The sequence below is a fragment of the Chrysemys picta genome, chromosome 10 (assembly GCF_011386835.1).
Source record: "Chrysemys picta bellii isolate R12L10 chromosome 10, ASM1138683v2, whole genome shotgun sequence".
NCBI lineage: Eukaryota > Metazoa > Chordata > Testudines > Emydidae > Chrysemys > Chrysemys picta.
The window spans coordinates 36,136,384-36,156,899 of NC_088800.1; the positions used below are offsets into that span (position 1 = coordinate 36,136,384).

The following is a 20,516-nucleotide window of genomic DNA, read 5'->3' on the forward strand; positions in this document are numbered from 1 at the left end:
ACAGCCTAGGGACCTAAGGGAATTAACTAGTTCACTTACTGTTAGCAATTACTTTGAAAGGGAGTCAGATCTGAGAAAGAACATGAATACTGGAATAAAGAAAGTGGTACCAACCTCACCCCCCCAAAAAGAGAACAAGTTTCATAGATACCATTCACCAGATGGGACAAGTAAATAATCCCAAGGAAAATAATGGAATACATATTGGGAAAAGAATTTGCAAGCACCCAACTGAGTAACAGAACCATGAGCCACTAATATAAAGAATAAATCAGGCTACACAAAATATCTGATTGCTGTTTTCCCCTGGTTTAATAATGGAATTAGCAGATGAAAAGAACGCAATAAATACAATAATGCAGCTTTGAAGTATACGATGTTGCCTCAGATGGACTGAACAAAACGGTCAAAAAAAGTGTGATGCATCACATGAAGGCGAGATTGTCTAGTGCAGTGCTTCATAGAAAAGTAGATTTTCATTTTTTGTCCAGTTTTCCTTTAAATGCCCAAAGTGATAGAGCTTCCACCACTCCCCTGGGGAAACTATTCCACTGCCTAATGTATCTCAGCACCAGGAAATGTTCCCTACTATTCAGCTCCATTTTCCCTTTCTCGATTTCATCCTGTTATTCCTAGTTATATGGGATGTACCTCACTTAAGGGTTTGTCTACACATGGAATGAGAATATCTGCAAAATAGTTATTGTGCTTTAAACTCATACCCTACCTTAATCCAAGTTAATTCTGAAATGTACACAAGTCCCAAGTTGTTGTTCTCCATCCTTGGTGTTTGTGCCCTTCAAATATTTTAGACTTCCATCCCACCCTTATTCACATCTATTAAACCAGGGGTTCTCAACCTTTTTCTTTCTGAGGACCCCCACAACATGCTATAAAAGTCTCCACAGCCCACCTATGCCACAACTGTTTTTCTGCATATCCAGTAGATTAAAAGCCCATGCCAGCATTAGGAGGTAGCAAGCCGGGCAACTGCCTGGGGCCTAAATTCCCTGTAAGCGGTGCGGCCGTGCAGCAGCCTATTTAGCACCAAGCAGGTGCTCAGGGAACCCGCCCCGGCCCAGCCTCCAGCCGTGGCGCAGACCTGTCACAGCTGGGGGAAGGGCACTTATCCTGCAGCCCCAGCCCCAGAGCTGCCACAACAGGGAAAGACACCTCTCCCCCACAGCCCCAGAGCTGCCACGGCAGGGAGAGCCAACCCTCCCCTCCAGTGCAGGTGCTGCTGTGGGAGAAAGAGCTGGGGGGAGTCCTCTCTCCCTGTCGCAGCCCCGTAGCACTCTCCTGAACCCCAAACCCCTCATCCCAGGCCCCACCCCAGAGCCCACACCCCCAGCTGGAGCCCTCACACCCCTGCATCCCAGTCCTGAGATTCCTCCCACACTCTGAACCCCTCAGCCCCTTTTTAAATTTTTGCACAAAATATTAACTTCCCCAGTATTCCAAGGCTTACTTAAAAAAAAAATCAACATTAGTGGTGCAGTGAGCTCCTCAGCCAGCTCTTGCAAAACTCTTGGATACAAGTTATCTGGACCAGCTGATTTAAAAATGTCTAACTTCTGTAGGTGCTGTTTAATCTCCTCCTGAGATACTAGAGCAGGGGCAGGCAAACTTTTTGGCCTGAGGGCCACATCGGGTTTCCGAAGTTGTATGGAGGGCTGATTAGGGGAGGCTGTGCCTCCCCAAACAGCCAGGCATGGTCTGGTCCCCGCCCCGCGACCCCTGACCCATCCACCTCCCCACTCTCTGTCCCCAGACACCTCACCCCTAACTGCTCCCACCCCCTGCTTCTCGCCCCGACGGCCCCCCCCGGGGCCCCTGACACATCCACCCCCCCGCTCTCTGTCCCCGGACCCCCCACCCCTAACTGCTTCCCCACCTCCCCATCCAACCCCCCTCTCCTTCCTGATGGCCCCCCCAGGACCCCTGCACCATCCAACCACCCCTTCTTCCTGTCCCGACTGCTCCCATCCAACCCCTCCTCTCCTTCCTGATTGTCCCCCTCCTCCCCCCCTCCTGGCACCCCTGCCCCATCCAACCACCCCTTCTCTCTGACCGCCCCCGGAACCCCCGCCCCCATTCAGGCCGGGCTCTGCAGCTGCGCTACCCCAGGAGCTCGCAGCCCGACTGCCCAGAGTGCTGCCCACGCGGCAGCGTGGCTGTGGGGTAGGGGGGACAGCAGGGGAGGGGCTGGGGCCTAGCGTCTTGGGCCAGGAGCTCAGGGGCCAGGCAGAATGGGCCCGCGGGCCGGATGTGGCACACGGGCAGTAGTTTGCCCACCTCTGTACTAGAGGAATTGAAAGTGTGTGTTGTAATCATATCATGATATGACTACATCATCTCTTTTTCCCCACAAATACAGAACAGAAATATTCATTGAACACTACCACCTTTTCCGCATTATTAATAATTTAACATTTCTATCAAGTAATAGACCAATAACCCTGTTAGAATTCTTTTTGTTCCTAATACACTTTTAAAAACGTATTATCCTTATCTCTGCAGGCCATAGATTTCTCCTTGTGCTCCTTTGCTTGTCTTATCAATTTTCTACAATCCCTAGCTTCAGATTTATATTCATTACTATCAACTTCCCCTTTTTTCCATTTTTATATAAACATCTGCCTTCACTTCCCCTCTAAACCAGGTCAGTTTTTAAATCAATATGGCCTTCTTCCTCAGTTGCGGCTTTTGATGTATCTAGTAAAGTATTCTTAAACAATTCCCAATCACCATTCATATTTTTCTGATTAAATTAAGGGGATAGGAGAACTTGCAAGAAAAGACTGGAAAAAATGCCACTGAATAGCTTGGATACATGACAGCTAATGCGTACAGAACAATTATCTACAAGTATATGATAGAGAGAGTCAATATCAAAGAGCGAGGAGTTTTAGGGCAGTCCAAGAGGAGATAATGGGATGAAAGAGCAAATGGATATCTTCCTCCTAGTAGTGAGATCATTTTAGATTCTGAAGGGGCAGCTTTCACTGTTTTCCCAAAGACTACTCCATTTGCCATTTAAAACTAGAGTGCACTCCTACAAGCAGAGGACATGCTGCTCTCCTTAGATTCATCTCTCCCAGCATTTGCGAGGAGAACAGTTTCAGCATCTACAGAGGAAGCAGGCTCCCACAGAGTTTCAGGGGACAAAGTCAGAAGCAAGAGGGGGAGAAACTAAGGGATGCCATATTCTCTGTTTGAATACCTAAAGCAGCAGCAGAGTAGATCTTTGGACTTGCATCCCCTCACATTTGCCCAGAGAAATGGTAGGCCTAGCCAATGGCAGCACAGTTCTTGTAGAAGCTATGTGGCCATTGTGAAACGGGTAGCTAAAGAGTAGCACAGAGGCACCAAACCTCTGTGAGACCTGCTGAACTCTTTCCTGCAGATCTATAAGGCTGGAAGGTCACATCACCTGCCTCTCCTATAGCATCTCTAACCCTCATCCAGCCACCCCAACTTCAAGGTTTTGCAGGACACTACATAAGGTTTACAACAATTTACTGCCCCTCATATACCCTCTGTGAAGGAGCTTACAAGTTTAACAGCTTCAAAATTCAATAGCTTTAATGATTAAATGCTAGACAGAAAGTCCTGCCATGTGCCAGTTCAAGAACAAGTCTACACACCATTATAGGACAGCAACACTGCTAATGCTAATAGCTCAAATCTCCATGAAACACCAAGGTGTTCTTTTCTAAGTGGAATACTATCATAAATGGGACATAAGTACTTGTTTTCATGTATCTAAGCAGTTGATAAACACAGTATTGTATTTACCTACACACTAGCTTTTAGTGGACATCTATGCAGGTGGGTATATTTTAATTGCGTAAATTGAAATCTCTGCTTCGGAACAAAATTCCCCATCAGTTCAGCAAGAATAAGTTCACCTGTTTGGGAATGCAGTAATTTTCCAAACTACATTAGTGTAATGAATATTTACAATAATCTAAAAGTCTAATCAAATATTCAGGCATTCACAAAAAGACTTGTAGCAAATTGAGTATCCAAAACTATTTAATTTGAGTGTCCTAAAAAGAGTTAAAAAAGAAAAAAGAAAGAAAAAAAAACACTAGTAAAACAGGGACAGCACATGGTACTTATTTTAAGGAACAAATTCCATACATTAGCAGAATTTTTATATGGTCAATGTAATAGATGACTGTCTTTTTGTAAGCAACATACTCTTAAAACAAAGAACACAAAATAAGGTTTCTTGTCACTAATTAATATTAAATTAAATTGGATACATAGGATTTTTCAATTAGTAAGAAAGATTTTAGCTTAAGATTCAGCAGACACATGCTACTGCTTATGCCTAACAATATTCTCTGAGTTCACAGATAATCTTAACATAACTTGCCTCCTTATCTATATGCTAAAATGCCCAGTAGGGGAGTTTTTATTTGGATATCAAAAGTTTCAAGAAAATATTGCTAGCGTAACAGACATTTGGAGTCAACAGTAACAAAGTCTACATTAAATTAAAGTAATAAACCTCAATGTCGTAAAAAGTCTGGAACAACTCCTCAAAAATATACAAGAGCAACATTACAACAGCTCCAGTCAACCATAAAATACATGAAACTCAAGAATGAAAGTACTGTATATACTCGATCATAAGCCAGTTAGTTTATAAGCCGGCCCCCCCAAAATGGATAAGTAAAAATGGAAAATGTGTATAACCTGTTCATAAGCCGACTCTATAATTCAGGGGTCAGCAAACTTTGGCTCCCGGGCCATCAGAATAAACCGCTAGTGGGCCGAGATGATTTGTTTACCTCCAGCATCTGCAGGCACGGAGATAAACCTAAGTAAACAAAGTGTCCCGTTGCACCAGCTGCTTACCCTGACGGGCCAGGACAGCAACTGGTGGGGAAATTTTTGTGGGGGGGGGGGTGGGGGGGGGAGCAAGAAGCTGGGAGTCAGGGGAGTAACCCCTGTGACCGGCCCCCACATGACCCTACCCCTAGCCCAGGACCCCCACACTCTCCCCATCCCATCCCTTCCCACCTTATCTGGGGAGGATGTCTCTGGCCTGGCTGGAGCTGCTCCAGCAGACTGGGCAGCGTGGCCACAGCCTGCTCTGGCGGGCCAGACCGGGCAGTGCAGCCGCAGCATGTTCCAGCGGGCTGGGCCCAGCAGCACGGCCGCAGCATGCTCCGGTGGGCTGGGCCAGGTGGCGCGGCCACAGCCTGCTCTGGGGGGTGGGGCCGAGCGCCACAGCTGCAGCCTGCCAGCCCCGGAGCTGCAGCTGCTTCAGAGACTGGGGGGAGAGCAGCGTGGCCAGAAGCAGAGACACTCTGGCCCCGCCTCTTCCCTTTTGGCTCTGCTGCCTCTCCTTGCTCCCTCTGTTGGGGGGAGGGGCTGTGTCCCACCTCTCCCTCTCTATACCCTTTCATAAGCTGACCCCCTTCTCTGGTGCTTCCCTTTTTTACTAAAAAAAATTCGGCTTATGAACAAGTATATACGGTACATGATTTTACAAACACAAAGCTATTGTGAAAGTTAAAGTGTACCATGAAATGTACTGCACACAGACTTAAGTCTCATGTCCATAATGGAACATTTGTATTTGAGTTTCTTATTCAACTAATTTCTCCAGTCACTGAAGAAAAGTGAAAGGTTTTATGGAAGTTTTCTAGGAACATTCCAAGAAGAATGTGTGTCGTTTAAAAAACAATAAAATTGGCAATATGGTCATGTATTAGCATATTAGCATTTCGGAAAAGCTCTTATCTGTGCAAAAAAACCACCTCATAAGACTGTGGGGATTCACAGAGTGTCCCGTGATGCACTAGCTGAGCTGGGTTCTTAAATCTGTAGTCAGTCAGCCAAGGAAAAATTAAGGGTCAAGGACCAAAATTTCTCCCCTCTAATCACATCCACAGAAAAAAAATAAGGAAAGAAAAATACGTATCCCAGAGCATTACCTTCTTCACCAATTAACAGGACGAAAGCACCTCCCCCCATTAGAAGGCAAAAAGAAGCAAGACTCACACCCTTCTTCCCCGCCTCTAAGCTCTCAGAATTAGTCTCCACCTTCCTAGTCCTTAACAACAAACCCAATTCCAGATCCATCCCAGTCCCCCACTGGGGCTATGTAAGCAGCTATAAATAGAATAGCAAGAGCATACACTGAAACACTTTTCCCCCCAGAAACTAAAAAGCACAGAAAAGCAGACATCTCACACTCCAGCAGTTTCTTGTAGCAGAGTCATTTCCTGCTTTTTACAACAAATACAGCGATGCATGATTTAAGTCAGAATTCAATTCTATCTAATCTGAGTGGAAAACTAAGGAATCAAGTAATGTGATTACTTAATATACAAGGTTGCTTTGTGACTGCACTCAAGTAAAAACTTTCAGAATAACAGAGAATTTTTTCACTTCAAGGTCCCAGAAGCAAAGACAAGGTTTTCATCTCGAGGCGAAAAGACCAAAAACGTCAAAGACACTTGATCACGGCCTTGAATAGACCAAGAGACTACCTACACTTGACCAGAGCTCAGAGAGCCAGGAATACTATACTATAGGCTCCTGCTAAACTATCTTCATAGCAAAGCTTGCAGGCACCTCTTTCCGATGACTGTTCTGTATCTAGTATCCCTTTATTCTATTTCAGAGAATCCAATTATATTACTTTTCTAGGTGAACCTCCTCTTCAGCTATAAAGACATACTCTCTAGCTAAAGAACTGAATTGACTACAAGCTTGAACTAGTTAACTTTCAGTAGGAAAGATTCATTGGAGGTCAAGTACATGCATTTTTAGACCTTTTCACATCTAAGGTATGCATGCATTATGGTACAAAATTCTCTCTTCAAATTAGTAACTAACCTTTTTACTATCAGTTCAGCTTGGTTAAATACCAACTCACAGATACATAAACTATTTTTAATGTCTAAGTTACAGTATATTGCATTTTTGACCTGTGATTTGGGACTATAGTTAACTTGGAACAATTCTTTCAATTAAAAAAAGTTTTAAGTTTTAATGCTATTTAAAGAAATAGGAGTAAATATAGCAAAATGCTGATCAAAGGATTTCTTAACTGTCTCATTTACATCCACATGGTTGCATCAATTAAGATTAATTTATTGACAAAATAGTAAGCCTCGTCTATCCACTCCAAATTATTTTGATAGTCTAACTACGGTCACCAAGACTATATGAGTTTCTTATAGCTTTTACAAGTTGCTGATGTGATGTGATCAGTCATCTGGAGTGAGCCTTCTACCTCCAAAAATTAGTCTTTTCTATTCCAACTTTTCATAACTGCCTCTAGGGCTGAAGATCAAAAAAGCTTAGATGTCCCTAGAATGCCCTCTAATGCTTCCGTGATCCTTGACTTTTATAAACCATTTCACAGCTGAGATGTCCCTGAACTAGCACTTTGCAATATAGTCAACATTCCTTGTTTATTTCCCATAAACTTGTAATCCAACAGGCTCTCTGATGCTTGATGTTCTGGCATTTTCATATGTTGCACAAGCTTTGCTTAGCACACAGTGCAACAATTCAGTAAGAGTTACCTAAGAGCTTAGAACACCACATCATTAGTGTGCATATGAGGAACAGCTCTGTAAAGTGCCTAACTACAAAATTACTAGTTAAAGTTATAGGAGCCACAGAATTAGAAGCCAATGCCAGCCATGATGGCATTCAGTAGATCAATGACTTCTCTTGAAAGATGCAACATGTTCACACAGACAACTGAAAGGAATCCAGCATACAGACACCTACTTGAGGTAACTTGCCGAACACTTCAGGTGAACAATAAGTGGAAAAAACGTTACACCAGGAGTTCTGTTGTTGTGACCTTAAAAATGCAAGGTGCCTTTTTTATAGGAGGTACTTGGATGCTGCTGCTAGGTTCAATATTAAATCTTGACTATTATATGCATTACATTAGAAATACATGATTATATTTTTATTAATGACATGGAATACATACAGTTCTCTTATGAAAAAGATAGATATTTCCATACTTACTGGTGCTACTATTTTGCCTGTCTGTCCAACTTGCATGTCATTGGGAACAAAGCCAGCATCAACTGCTGCACGGGAAGCACCAACTGGTTGAAAGAAAATATTTTCAGTGTTTTCTCTTAAAATATTAGCTAGCCAAATTTAGTTTGTATATTAGCAAAGAGTCCCATGCAATGGCATGTATTTGAAAATTTCCCTCCTAAGATTATATTCTTATAGTACTCTCTCTGTACCACTGATTGAAGTTTCTAGTTATTAAGTGCTAATGCATTTCATAAGCAACAGGAAATCCCTACTCCTACCACCAAAGAGTTGTATATTTAAGTCTGGCATATTTCCACCCTTCACTTCATCAAAAAAATATTTGCACACAAGTGCTTTCCCTTACTCTTCATCTACCTTGTATGATATGTTTGTATCATATCAGGTCCCATGGAGATAAGAGGTCAGTTATCATAAATATTTTGCTTAAATTTGATTTTTCTTTTATTTGTAAACTAAAGTGTCTAAACCAGGTGTGGCCAAACCATGGCTCGTAAGCCACATGCAGCTCTTTTACAGTTAAAGTGCAGCTCAGAGCCCCCCGGCCTCCTCGCATTCTCCACCTACGGGGGTGGGGGGGTAGGGAAGGCGGGTAGGGGCTTCTGCCCTGTGGTGGGGGAGTTCTCAGGGCTTTAGCCCCGCATGGGGGACACTGGGGCTTGAGCCATGCCTGCTGGGACTCGGGGCTTCAGCAGGAGCTGAGCTGAAGCACCGACAGGTGTGTCCCATGGGGGAGAAGCCCCGAGCCCTGGCAGGCATGCCCTGCGGCTCTTGAACTACTGAAGATTATCATATGCGGCTTGGAGAGTCAGTAAGTTTGGTCACCCCTAGTCTAAACATTGCCTAAAAGTCAATTAACAGGTCAATTTAGAACAAAACCATGTTTGAAAATATCTACTCATTGTTGCATTTAAAATCTAAAAATAACTATAGCTGAATAAAGAGAAAATATTTTTTTACTTTGTATATTTTGCCACCACATTATGCAGTCAGTTTTTCCTGTTTGTATCAGATTAACAGAGGGGAAAGACTTAAAAAAAATAAAAGTTAGAAAATGTGACTGTAAAACCACAAACTGTCAGGGGAGCTCTGGTGCAGATGCAATACCTAAAGCTATTTTTAATTCACCTTTTTTAATGGACTAGATTAAGTTAAAGGGTGCTCCTTTTAGTGACATACCACCTCATCATTTACCCAAAAAAACAATACTAAAATGTTTCAATGGCTAATATTAATCTTTGGGTATTTTTAATCATGAACAGACACAAATTTACATTTAGCAAAGACATTCATAATTATACTTGAATATTCAAAATTACTTTAATGTATTCCATTTTCATTGAATGTCTGAATTTGAATACCTATGCTGTACATAGCAAAGAAGTTTTGAATCCAAAACTTTAAGTGATATTGCCATTTAAAAATACATATGAAAAATTTCCCCATGTTGAGTTTTTCTGCTTACAAAGGGTACCATTCAGATATTTTACCCAAACTCATGCAGCCTGAAGAAAAGAGAGTGTTTCCTTTTTACAGTGTTAAGATGCCATCAATGGCAAAACAGACCATAATGCCTAGACAAAAAGCAATTTTACATCAGTAGTTGGATGGGATTTTTAAAGACTATCAAAAAACACTAATGTGATCAAGCCTTGTTCTTTTGTGTCAGTTTCAAACACCCACAATTAAAACAAGAAAAAATTTTTTTACCTGCAGCATGCAACTGATCTGCAAGGTCATATAACAGTTTGAAATTGTCACCACTCTTCAAACCTCGCCCTTAAAGGTAAAAAAGGAAGGAGACATTTGATATTCTGTTCAAACACCTTGTAATAGAGAATGTATGCATACATGACACACATTACCAATACTTGTATTCACAGAGGCACTCAAGTACTTTTTGCAAGGGGTACTTTTGACATTTTACTCAACAGTTCTAAGCACCCCTATGAATCTTGAAAATAAAAATTTCAATTCATACAGATTTTGCTCTGTTCCATTTGATTAATATGTGGTTATTTCTTATCCATGCATCAGCATTGCCCTGTCTTGTTTGCCTCCTTAGTTGTCAACAGCATCATCAATTCTCTCTAAAGTCTGGGAACAGGATTTGTTGTCAATTTGTGCTCCCTCTGCTGGCTTTAGTTATATAGCTCTCTTACTGCAGAGCAAAAAAAATAAATAAAAATACGTCATGTAGCTTTTTATTTTCTTGCTTGGGTATAATGTTATGAATTTTTAATTAACAGATAATTCTTGAGCTATTGTACACTGGTTGTACTAATTTGAATGCAGGTCACATTTGGATCTAAAAATATTTGCATGAATCTCTTTAAATTTGCAGAATTGCTAAATGTGATGAGGACCTTAAAATATTTGTCAGCATTTGTTACAAGCTTTCACAGTTTGCGGTTTACATGATGTTGGGCATCTGCCCTCTTCCCAAAAAGAGAGCCACATACTGTAAATAAAATAATCTCTAGACCAGGCCTGCACAACATGCGGCCTGCGTTGGCTCACTGTGCGGCCCGCGGGGGGGGAGGGGGGGGGGAGTGAGAAGGTGGGCTCACTGTGCGGCCCGCGGGAGGGGTGTAGGCAAGCCAACAGCTGGCCGGCCGGCCGCGGCCAGCCGGTTGGTTGGGTGGACGGGGTGGTAAAGGGGCCAGTGGCAGGGTGGAGAGTGAGGGTGAGCCAGCGGCAGGAAGGGGGGGCAGTGGCAGAAGGTAAGAGGCCAGGCAAGTGAGCTGGCAGTGGGGCAGGGGGGCTGAGGAGGCGAGCAGGTAGCAGGGGGTGAGTAGGCGAGCTGGGAGGGGTGGCGGGGCTGAGGAGGCAAGTGGGCGGGCAGTGGCGGGGGGGCAGGTGAGCCGGCAGCGGGGGAGGGGAGGTGAGCGGGCGGGCAGTGGTAGTGGAGCAATTGGGAGAGCTAAGTTTTTCTGTTGCTACACCAGCGGCTGAGGAGGTGAGCGGGGGGGGGCAGATGAGCCAGTGGCGGGGGAGGGGGTGGCTGAGGAGGCGAGCAGGTGGACAGTGGTGGGGGGTGAGTAGGTGAGCCGGAGGGGGGGGGGGGGACGCAATTGGGAGAGGGAAATGGCAGAATGCCCCCGACAGTCCCAAATGTTCAAGTAACTGCCCCAGGGTGGTAAAGAAAACTGGGTCATTAAGGCTTGACAGTCTCTGGGGGGAATCTCTGCTAATCCCAGGACCAGACAGGCTGCTGTGTTTGGATCAGGGGTTCTTCAACTTTTTCATAGTGTGGAAAACTGGTTAATGCAGGGACTGCCTCATGGGTTCATGTGCCTGATATCACTGCAGCAACTGCTTCCATGGAAAAGCCACCTTAGGACGACGTTTAAATGTATATTTAGCTTCTTTCTATCCGGGGCGGCTCTATGGTTTTTGCTGTCCCAAGCATGGCAGTCAGGCGGCTTTTGGCGGCATGCCTGCGGGAGGTCTGCCGGTGCCATGCCTTCAGCGTCCCTGCCACCGAATTGCCGCTGAAGCCGCAGGACCGGCGGACCTCCTGCAGGCATGCCGCCAAACGCAGCCTGACTGCTACCCTCACAGCGACTGGCAGGCCGCCCCCGGGGCTTGCCACCACAGGCACGCGCTTGCTGCGCTGGTGCCTGGAGCCGCCCCTGTTTCTATCTCGCAGTCAGAAGAAGCTGGCCCCATGTGCACACACACCCAGCTCTCTGGACTCAATCCCACCACACTTTGGGAACTTGTGCAGCTAAGTCTGTCCCCAGCAGTGCAAAGGCAAAGGGAGGACAGGATCAAATCAAATGTCCATCCCCACGTTAGAGAAGAGAGAACTATGACATACTGCACATAAATCCGAACCACTTCATTAGCTGAAAAGTTAAGCTGTCAATTTTAGAGGAGCCCAGTTAAAAGCCCATCAACAAATCTCACTTACAAATATTCGACAGCTCCCCTAAAAACCCAAAGGCAGGACAGTCTACAAATGAACAGTTCAGGGATCCAACCCCACAGCCATATCATTCTTCCCTGTTCCTCACCGTCCTGCCTGCCCTGCCCTACCCCCAAGAATCCTAGCCACATCCCACCTGATCCAGGCCCCCAGCTCTTCCTCTGCGGAGCAGCCCTTGCCACAGAGCCAAGACTCAGCAGAAGGGCAGTTTAAATAATTTAAAGAGTCAATGTTATAAACATGACACAGATCTTTGTGATCCCTCCGCTCTCCCCCAGTAACACCCAGAGGCCCTCATCCAACTCAGCCAGACACCTGGTGTTTGGGGCCAAGCCATTTTGGGGGTAGGAAGCTGGGAAAATGTTCAGAAAGGGAATAATGGATATTTGTGAAATACCTTAATTGCAAAACCCCTTTTCTGAAGGTTACCAAACCTCCCAGACAAATCCTACCTGGCCTAGGAGAGTTCAGGGGATCTGGTAATTTTTTGGAGAAGTTACACGGAAGTTAAAAATGAATCTTAGTTGTAAGTTAGGATCAGTCTAAACTATGGAGTGGCTACCACTGGCCCATTACATCCGGGTGAGCGAGCAGCACTGGGCCTGATCTGGTCTGGCTCCCATCCCCTCTCCAAGGGTTGTAGCTGTCTGGAGGTCCTTGCCTTCCACAGTTTCCTCATTCACACCTCATTCATTCAACAAGGCAATTGATTACAAAGTGTGTGGGGGGAGATCTTATTCTACTTCTAGCAAAAAGACATTTTTCTTTTACCTTAATTATACTACCTTAGAAGCCTGCTATAACATATTACCAAGGTTCAATACAAAATCATAAAAGTTATACAAAAATGCATAATGCAGAGATTTATCTACAACTGCATTGATTGACTGCTGTGTGCAGTAATATAGTGACCCCTGGGTCTTTGAATCAGGGTTTATACTTAGGGGAGGCGAGGGGGCGAGCTGGAGGCGAGCGGGTGGGCAAGTGGCAGGTGGGCAAAGAGGCGAGCAGTGAGCCAGCAGGAGTTCTAGGGGCGGGCATGGGGGTTTCTGGCAGGGGAGGGAGGAGGAGAAAGGAGGCAAGTGGTGGGTGGGGGACTGACTAGGAGGGATGCAGCAAGCCAGTGTGGGGGCTAAGGGGTGAAGAGGGGTGTGATGGTGGGGTCAAGTGGGGAGGGGGTGGGTCCTATTTTACTGCTGTGATCTGGTCACCCTATGCACACCGTTTCTTTCCCCCCTCTACACTACAGGCTTCCACACACTGTCAGTGCCTTCCCAGTGTGCCATACATACAATTGTTTACTTTAATTGAAAAATTCTTACTAAAAGTAGCACCCTCCCTCCCCCCCAAACCTTCCTTTTCGGCCCACAGCTGTTTCGGTGGGGCGGCACTGGGGAAGGAAGGTTTGTTTCTGCAGGGCAGGTGGGGCTGGGGTGTGTGTGTTGTATTTCAGGGGGGCTGGGGGTGTGTTTCGGCAGCGCTGGGGGGGGGGGTTCGGCCCTCAGCTGTTTTCTTTGGAGTAATATGGCCCTCGCCACTTTACGAGTTGTGCAGGCCTGATCTAGACACAGCAGAGCAGGTCAAGATGGAGTTCTGCTACAGCTATTAGTTTAACTGAAACTCAGCACTACTTAAATATTATCTACTTACCACCTGATACGACCACCTTTGCACTTGTGAGCTCTGGCCGATCACTTTTTGTTAGCTTCTGCTCAATCCATTCAGACTGACCAACTGGTGATGGAGCCGTTACTGCTTATGTGACATGTTAAAAAGTACATGTTTCTTAATTTTTTAAAACTGCAATATTTTTTCTGCTTTAAGCTAAAGTACTACATAAGAAACCAAGTGACCAGGAATCCCTTCCAGCACTGATTCTATTCATATGCCTCCATAATAATTCCTTTCATAACTGCCCAACTGTCTTTAAACTACAAGTCCATTTATTAGCCACTAAGATAATTTACCTCTGTATTATACTTATATATAATTTAAATTTCATTTGTAGTACTATGTGCAAAGTTTACTGAAAACTATTTTCACTTTGCATATTAAACTGGACTAAAATGAAGGCTTGTAATATACACACATAATGTATCTCCTTAGCAGAAGCAGCTCAAATATTATTAAAAGAGAGAGAGAGAGAGAGAGAGAGAGAGAGAGAGTCAAGCTGGCTAAGTGATCTAATGACAGTGCAACATGCTAATATTAATTGATCAGAGTTGAGTTGACAAGGTCAATGCTGGAGAAGGATTCAGAGGCGGTAGTTGAACATCCCTGAATATTATCATTGATGAGAAAATGCAATACTTATGGTGCTACTGACTCCCTCTGGCAGATGTATGGAACGGTCTTGAATGGCCCCAGACCAAGAAAGGACATGTGTGACTAGGGCCTTGTCTGTATTCAAAGTTGCACTGGTTTAACTGAAAGTGTTATTTTGAACTAGTTTATTTAAAACTGGTGCAAAACATAGTCTGGGACATTCGATCTGATTTAAATCAGTTTATCAATTTATCTTAATGTGATAAGAAATCAATTTAAGCTAAATTGATAGAGAACCGGATTAAATCAAAATGGGAATGTTCAGACTGTTTTGCACTAACTTAACCAAGTTGGTTTTTAAAGCAATTTAAACTTAAACTGGTTCAACTTTAAATATAGACAACTTGTAAGGTTGCTGCAGCACAAGGCCAAAAAGCAGGCATAATGAGTGAAATAGTTACTAGACAGGTGTGATCAGAAGAGGAGAAACGGCAAGTGGACAGACAATATGTATCTTTCCTTTGCTAGCAAAACTAAAAAGTACAAGCTCTTAAGCACAATACAAAGATTATAATAATTAGTTTACTTTGATAAGAAATGCTGTGAACTCAAGTTATGCTTTGCACAAAACTAAAACCAAAAGATGAAAATATATCGAAGTAAACACCCACCTTTTTCTACACTAGCACTTCCACCGCTCACTGGTGCAGCTTCAAAAGAGGTTCCCCGTACAGAAAACACTTTTACTTTTTCATCACACTTCACAGTACACAGAGCATTTCCTAGGAAAGATATTTTGCAAAAAAACATAGAACAGAGTATCAGTGAATCATAAGAAATACTAGTCCTTCTAGCAGAAAATGCAGTGTTAAAAAAAAAAAATCACAAGATTATCTCCCTAAAATTGCCGTTTTAGGTCACCAAAATCAGAAAATCAGGAGGCTTAAAACTGCATTTTACAAATATTTTAACATTTCCTTCCTATCACACACGATTTGAGAAACATGCTAGTATGGAGAGAATGCTTTTCCCCTTTCTGATCAGAGCAGCATGACTGCATTCAAATGAGCGCTCCACTTTTAGGTATTTTTACATTTCAAAGATCAGGATTTTAACTTCATAACAGAATATGAAAAGCCTCCATTTCACGAACAGGCCTTTTAAACTGTCACATGACTTAAGGAAAAAACCAATCCCACTACATCAAACATTTGGTTTTGGATATCTTAACTAACTTAATCTTTCTCAACTGGAGGTGTTAGGAACAGTGGAGGGGAAAGAAATGCTAGAATATCAGCTACCCATTAAAAAAAAAATCTTAAATCTGTGAATTACAAGGAAGCAATTTAAAATGCATTGCAATTCATCTATGTCATGTCTCAAATGTAATATCACAATTATCACAAGATACCATGTAGGCTAAGGAAAGAAAATCCTTTCACAATAAAATTTAAGAAACAGGCTAATGAGCTCATGTCTAAATTTAAAAAATTAAAACATAGGATCAGACAGGCATTAGAGAACTATGATTGAAACAAAGATTGCAAATGATTACTAAAGAAAGTCAATTAAATATTACAAATAATCAGATCAATGTCTACACAACTACGAAAAATAACCTTATGGATATCTGAAATCAGAACTAATGCTAGCCATATTAAATAAAGTCAGACAGTTATCTGAATGTCTTACATTTTGCAAAATCTGATCAGAAGTACATTAACAGAGAAATACAATATGTATGAAAAACATCACCAGAGATAGTTAATTAAAATGCTAGATCTGGTTTCTGAGCTGCAATCCTATAGTACCAGGGAAAATTCTATGTGTTTTTACAAAAATAACTTCTGTTTTCTAGTTTCATTCTGGTTAACCATAGCGATTTAGGACACTATCTTGAAATTCCTTACACATCCCAAGTTATAGTAATGGGAGTTTTGGTAACACAGGTAAGCAGGATCAGGTCCTTATTGTACAGCATACACACAGTCTTGTATTGCTCACCTGCATAAATAGTTCTCACAAAAGTGTCAGGTGATTTAATCTCAATGATGTCAGAAATAGGGGCAACATCAAGTTTAGCTGCCACTCTGGGAAGAAGATTCTAAAAAGTTAAATATGAGAAGTTAGCAAAATGTTCTAAATGCTGACAGGTTGTACCCTAAATATGTAAGGAAAGTTAAAATAAATCTGCTTGGCATATGAACTATAATTAAAATACATTCAGTGCCCTAATTTTAACTTTTATATAATGCTATCTGTGAAAGGACGCACAAAACCATAGACTTCTAGTATGGCTACTCATGTAGCCTTTGCAGTCAAATGAAAGCCCATTACTGTAACAGCATTAGAAATTTTATGAGACTTACAGTAAGTAAACCCTTAATTCAATATGTTGAATTATGATGCTTATTTGCTTTAATAGTTTAAAACTGAATATAGATGCCATTTGCTCCCAAAATTGACAGTTATGGATTGCTGGATTCTGACGAGTAAGGTTGTGGGGTTTTTTTAAATAGATTTAGAAGTTATTTCCCAAATACCAAGAGTGAGGAACAAATCTGTACTTGAGCAGACACAAAAAAAACCAAATTGACAATATCTTAAAATTACAAAATTTAAGAAAGACACTTTTTTAATATATAGTGGACTACAAAATATGTACTTAGCATCCTCCCTGATGTTTTTAAATATAGAAGGCGCACAATTCTTATATGTAATAAGGAGTACAAGGGTTAAGTTCTTCCCCCTGACTTGCACAAAATACAGGCACACTTCTGGTACCTTTAGTCATGTTAAGTAGTACCTTACTACAGGAATAGGTACACTGAATTACTCCCACAGAAAATTACTACTCAATGTAAACAAAGAGGTCAGAGTTAGGTGTTAGGAGAATAGGTTCTTCATACCAAGATCTTAAGACAAGAAAGCTGAAGCTACCATTTTTAGCCAGCTAAATATCAAGTCAGAGCTGCCAAGAAAATTTGCATTGGGACAAAAAGCATCTAAAGAAACTAAACTAAAACACATATAAAGACGGATACTGATTGCAAGTGAAAGCTCATCTAAGGGAAGCCAGATCGAATTACTAATGGAATACTTATGTGAAAGACAAAGTAAAACCAAAAAAAAAAAAAAAAGAGAGTTGCACTTACATTTTAAAAAATATAAAACAGAGTTAGTGGTTTTCATGCACAATTTAAAAAATTTTTATACTCTAGACTGCATTACTCCATAGACATATGTAAAAAAACCCAAAACAGTTTAGTGCTAAAAGGCATGCATGCTTTCCTTCTTCATCGATGCAAATGGCACAACTGAATACAAAGAAGCTAATTTTTACTTTAAAGTAAAATAAGAGCTACCACAGCTAGCTTTTTATACTAGTCTCTCTTTTCGGAAGGCATAATGGTTTCAGATCTCTAGTTCCTATTTGTTTTATTAAACATCCACATAGAAAGCAAAATTTATACTATGACTAATATATTACAATTAAACACTTGCTTTAAATTGCTCTTTTACACTGCTGTAACATTTCAGAAAAGTCCAACATGGCTACAGAATATATGAAAAATCTTTCACAGATTTCTGACTCACACTTACATGTAATGGGCTCTTAGCCTCATACATGCTACAGATTTGTGTGCGTTTCTTATCTGCTCACCTTCCCAAAAGCAGATGCTCCAGCACAGATGTGTGTGTAATTAAACTGTTTCTGAGTTGCCAGAATCAATGGAGTCAGCTCCTCTGAGGAAAAACATGTCACAGTTTACAACAGTCTCATTTATATTTTCAATTACAGTTTTCATTGCTAAGAATGACACCAGACTATTTTTGGCTGTATACAAATAATGCTCACCTGGTAGAAATCCTTTGTATACATCATGCTGAGCCACTAGAACTTTTGCAATGCCCTGTACTTTGCTGAGCTCTTCTGCTACCTAAGATTACAAAAATAGTAGTAGTATTACACCAGCACCTAGAGGCCCAATTGAACTTAGGGCCCCAGGGCGCTAGGCACTGTGCAAACAAATAGTAAGAGACAGTGCCCTCCCCAAAGAGCTCACAATCTAAATAGACAAGACAAAGACAGGAGTGAAACAGAAGGGTAGATTTGCCCAAGGTCACATAGCTGGTCAGTGGCAGAATTCACTGGAACAGAACACAGGTCTTTGACTCCCAGTCCAGGGCCAATACACTAGACCAGAGGTGGGCAAACTACAGCCCGCAGGCCACATCTGGCCCACGGGACCATCCTGCCTAGCCCTTGAGCTTCCAGCCGGGGAGGCTAACCCCCGGCTCCTCCCCCACTGTCCTCCCTCCCCTGCAGCCATGCTGTTGCATGGGGAGCACTCTGAGCAGCGGGGCTGCGCGCTTCTTCAGGGCAGTGCAGCAGCATGTCTGGCTCCGACCGGGCAGCACGGCTGCCAGACATGCTGCTCTGAGCGGCATGGTAAGGGGGCCGGGCTGGGGCGTTGGATAAGGGGCAGGGGGTCCCAGGAGGGTGCAGTCAGGGGACAAGGAGCAGGGGGGTTGGATGGGTCAGGGATTCTGAGGGGGGCAGTCAGGGGGCGGGAAGTGGGAGGGGTTGGCTAGAGGGCAGGGGCCAGGTTGTTTGGGGAGGCACAGCCTTTCCTACCCCGCCCTCCATACAGTTTTGCAACCCTGATGTGGCCCTCTGGCCAAAAAGTGTGCCCACCCCTGCGCTAGACTGTGCTGCCTCTCCACAATTTTTGAATAAGACAAAAACTGCAAAAGAAACCATCATAAGACATGCTGGCCTCATGTAAATAGTAGTGTGCAATAAGGTTATGTTATTACATTGGAACTACAGTTCTCAACAGGGTAGGACAATGAGCCTTCAAATATTTCAGTAATTACAGTAAAATTGAAATGCCAACAACGCTATACACTCAAATTTGGCTCAGTCACTCCTTGTTGTGATGAAGCAGTGGGCAGGGCAAATTTGAATGAAAGGCACTGCTATCTGGTCGTGGAGGGGCCTCCAAGTTCAAAAACAATTCTAAGGTGAGATCTGAGTTAAAAAAAGGTGGAGGAGAACCCCTGCAAGAGTATAAACATTTATAATAAAAGTGATCAACAATTACTATTAAAAACAGTCAACCTAATGCTTCAACTGATCTAATCAAATTATTCAAGAGCTTAATCTTAAAACTCATTGATTTCAGAGGAAGTGCCATTTATTTCAATGATATAGGCCCTATGTTACAAGTGCTAAGGAAAACAAGTGGTGATGTAGTCCTCTTGTTAATTACAATAGAAATCGTTTGTACTGAAGTCTGACATTATTAGCTGTTGAATTGCTGTAGGTTTCAGATCTGCAGTTATGTTTTTGCTATATTACATACACAAAAGCAAATTTTAAGCTACAAAAGGGTTATTGCAAATCACATTGAGTGTATTGATAGAACTGTGTTAAGACACTTGCATTGCCCCAAACAACACTACTTCCTTGCTTTCCTAAAGATCAGTTTTACCCCCCAAAAAAACAAAACAAGGGCTGTAAGACAGAAAACCAAAGTGGCTACTACATAACAGTTATTTATGTATTATGACTTTTTTGTCCCACCTGTACACATTCTTACAACTTTCTTTTTAAAGTTCACGTTATATGCAGTATCATTTTCTAAAATAACTTGGGTCACCACCACACACAACACATGGAGTATTGAAAAAGAACAAGTTTCACCCATCACTATTTAGTTATAAGTGCAAAAAGTCTCCAAAATAAAAGGGGTGCAAATGGAGGTGTTACAAAATATGAACCAAACAGATTTTTCTCAAACTCAGTAAATGTTTGCTCCTGGTCTCAGACCTAGAATGTCAGGTTTTAAATTTAAAACCAGTCTTTACAGTCTAGTTATAATCCCTTCTCCTGAGATTTGTGACTGGAGAGGATGCCACAACTTTAATGTCACTTGCCATGTGTATGGTTCTCTGCCTAAGATAAAACTTATCACTACAAGAGAAACAATTCAGCACTAACTCAGTTCAATTTTACAAATGATCAGACATGATCAACATCACTTCCACAGTCTTTATACAGTTAAACTGTATTGACCTGTAGGTGTCAGTGCTAAAAGGCTATTCTCAAAAGCCTTAGTGACAATGTAACAAAACTGGTCTACTATAGACTCTTGAGACAATTCAAGCAACAGTACTGGCAAGCACACAAGGCATTAGTTCTCTAATGTGTAGCATGCTTTTAAAGTCAGGAAACACTAACATCTTAATCATACATGGT

The 20,516-nt window shown here is 42.4% G+C and overlaps 1 protein-coding gene across 4 annotated transcripts in view; it reads right to left on the reverse strand.

Annotated features, from left to right (window-relative positions):
* Positions 1 to 20,516, reverse strand: part of ETFA (electron transfer flavoprotein subunit alpha) — a 45,244-nt gene that overhangs the window by 17,330 nt on the left and 7,398 nt on the right. For 2 of the 4 annotated variants that reach the window (XM_065559567.1, XM_005311618.4), the window contains exons 3-9: positions 18,111 to 18,192; positions 17,916 to 17,998; positions 16,256 to 16,355; positions 14,923 to 15,033; positions 13,637 to 13,738; positions 9,766 to 9,834; positions 8,017 to 8,099 (exon numbers count right to left, since the gene is read on the reverse strand). In XM_065559567.1, the coding sequence (XP_065415639.1) occupies positions 8,017 to 8,099; positions 9,766 to 9,834; positions 13,637 to 13,738; positions 14,923 to 15,033; positions 16,256 to 16,355; positions 17,916 to 17,998; positions 18,111 to 18,192 (630 nt within the window). Of the gene's footprint in view, positions 1 to 8,016; positions 8,100 to 9,765; positions 9,835 to 13,636; positions 13,742 to 14,922; positions 15,034 to 16,255; positions 16,356 to 17,915; positions 17,999 to 18,110; positions 18,193 to 20,516 lie in introns of all 4 variants that reach the window. The other 2 variants (XM_065559566.1, XM_065559568.1) reach the window with 1 other exon arrangement.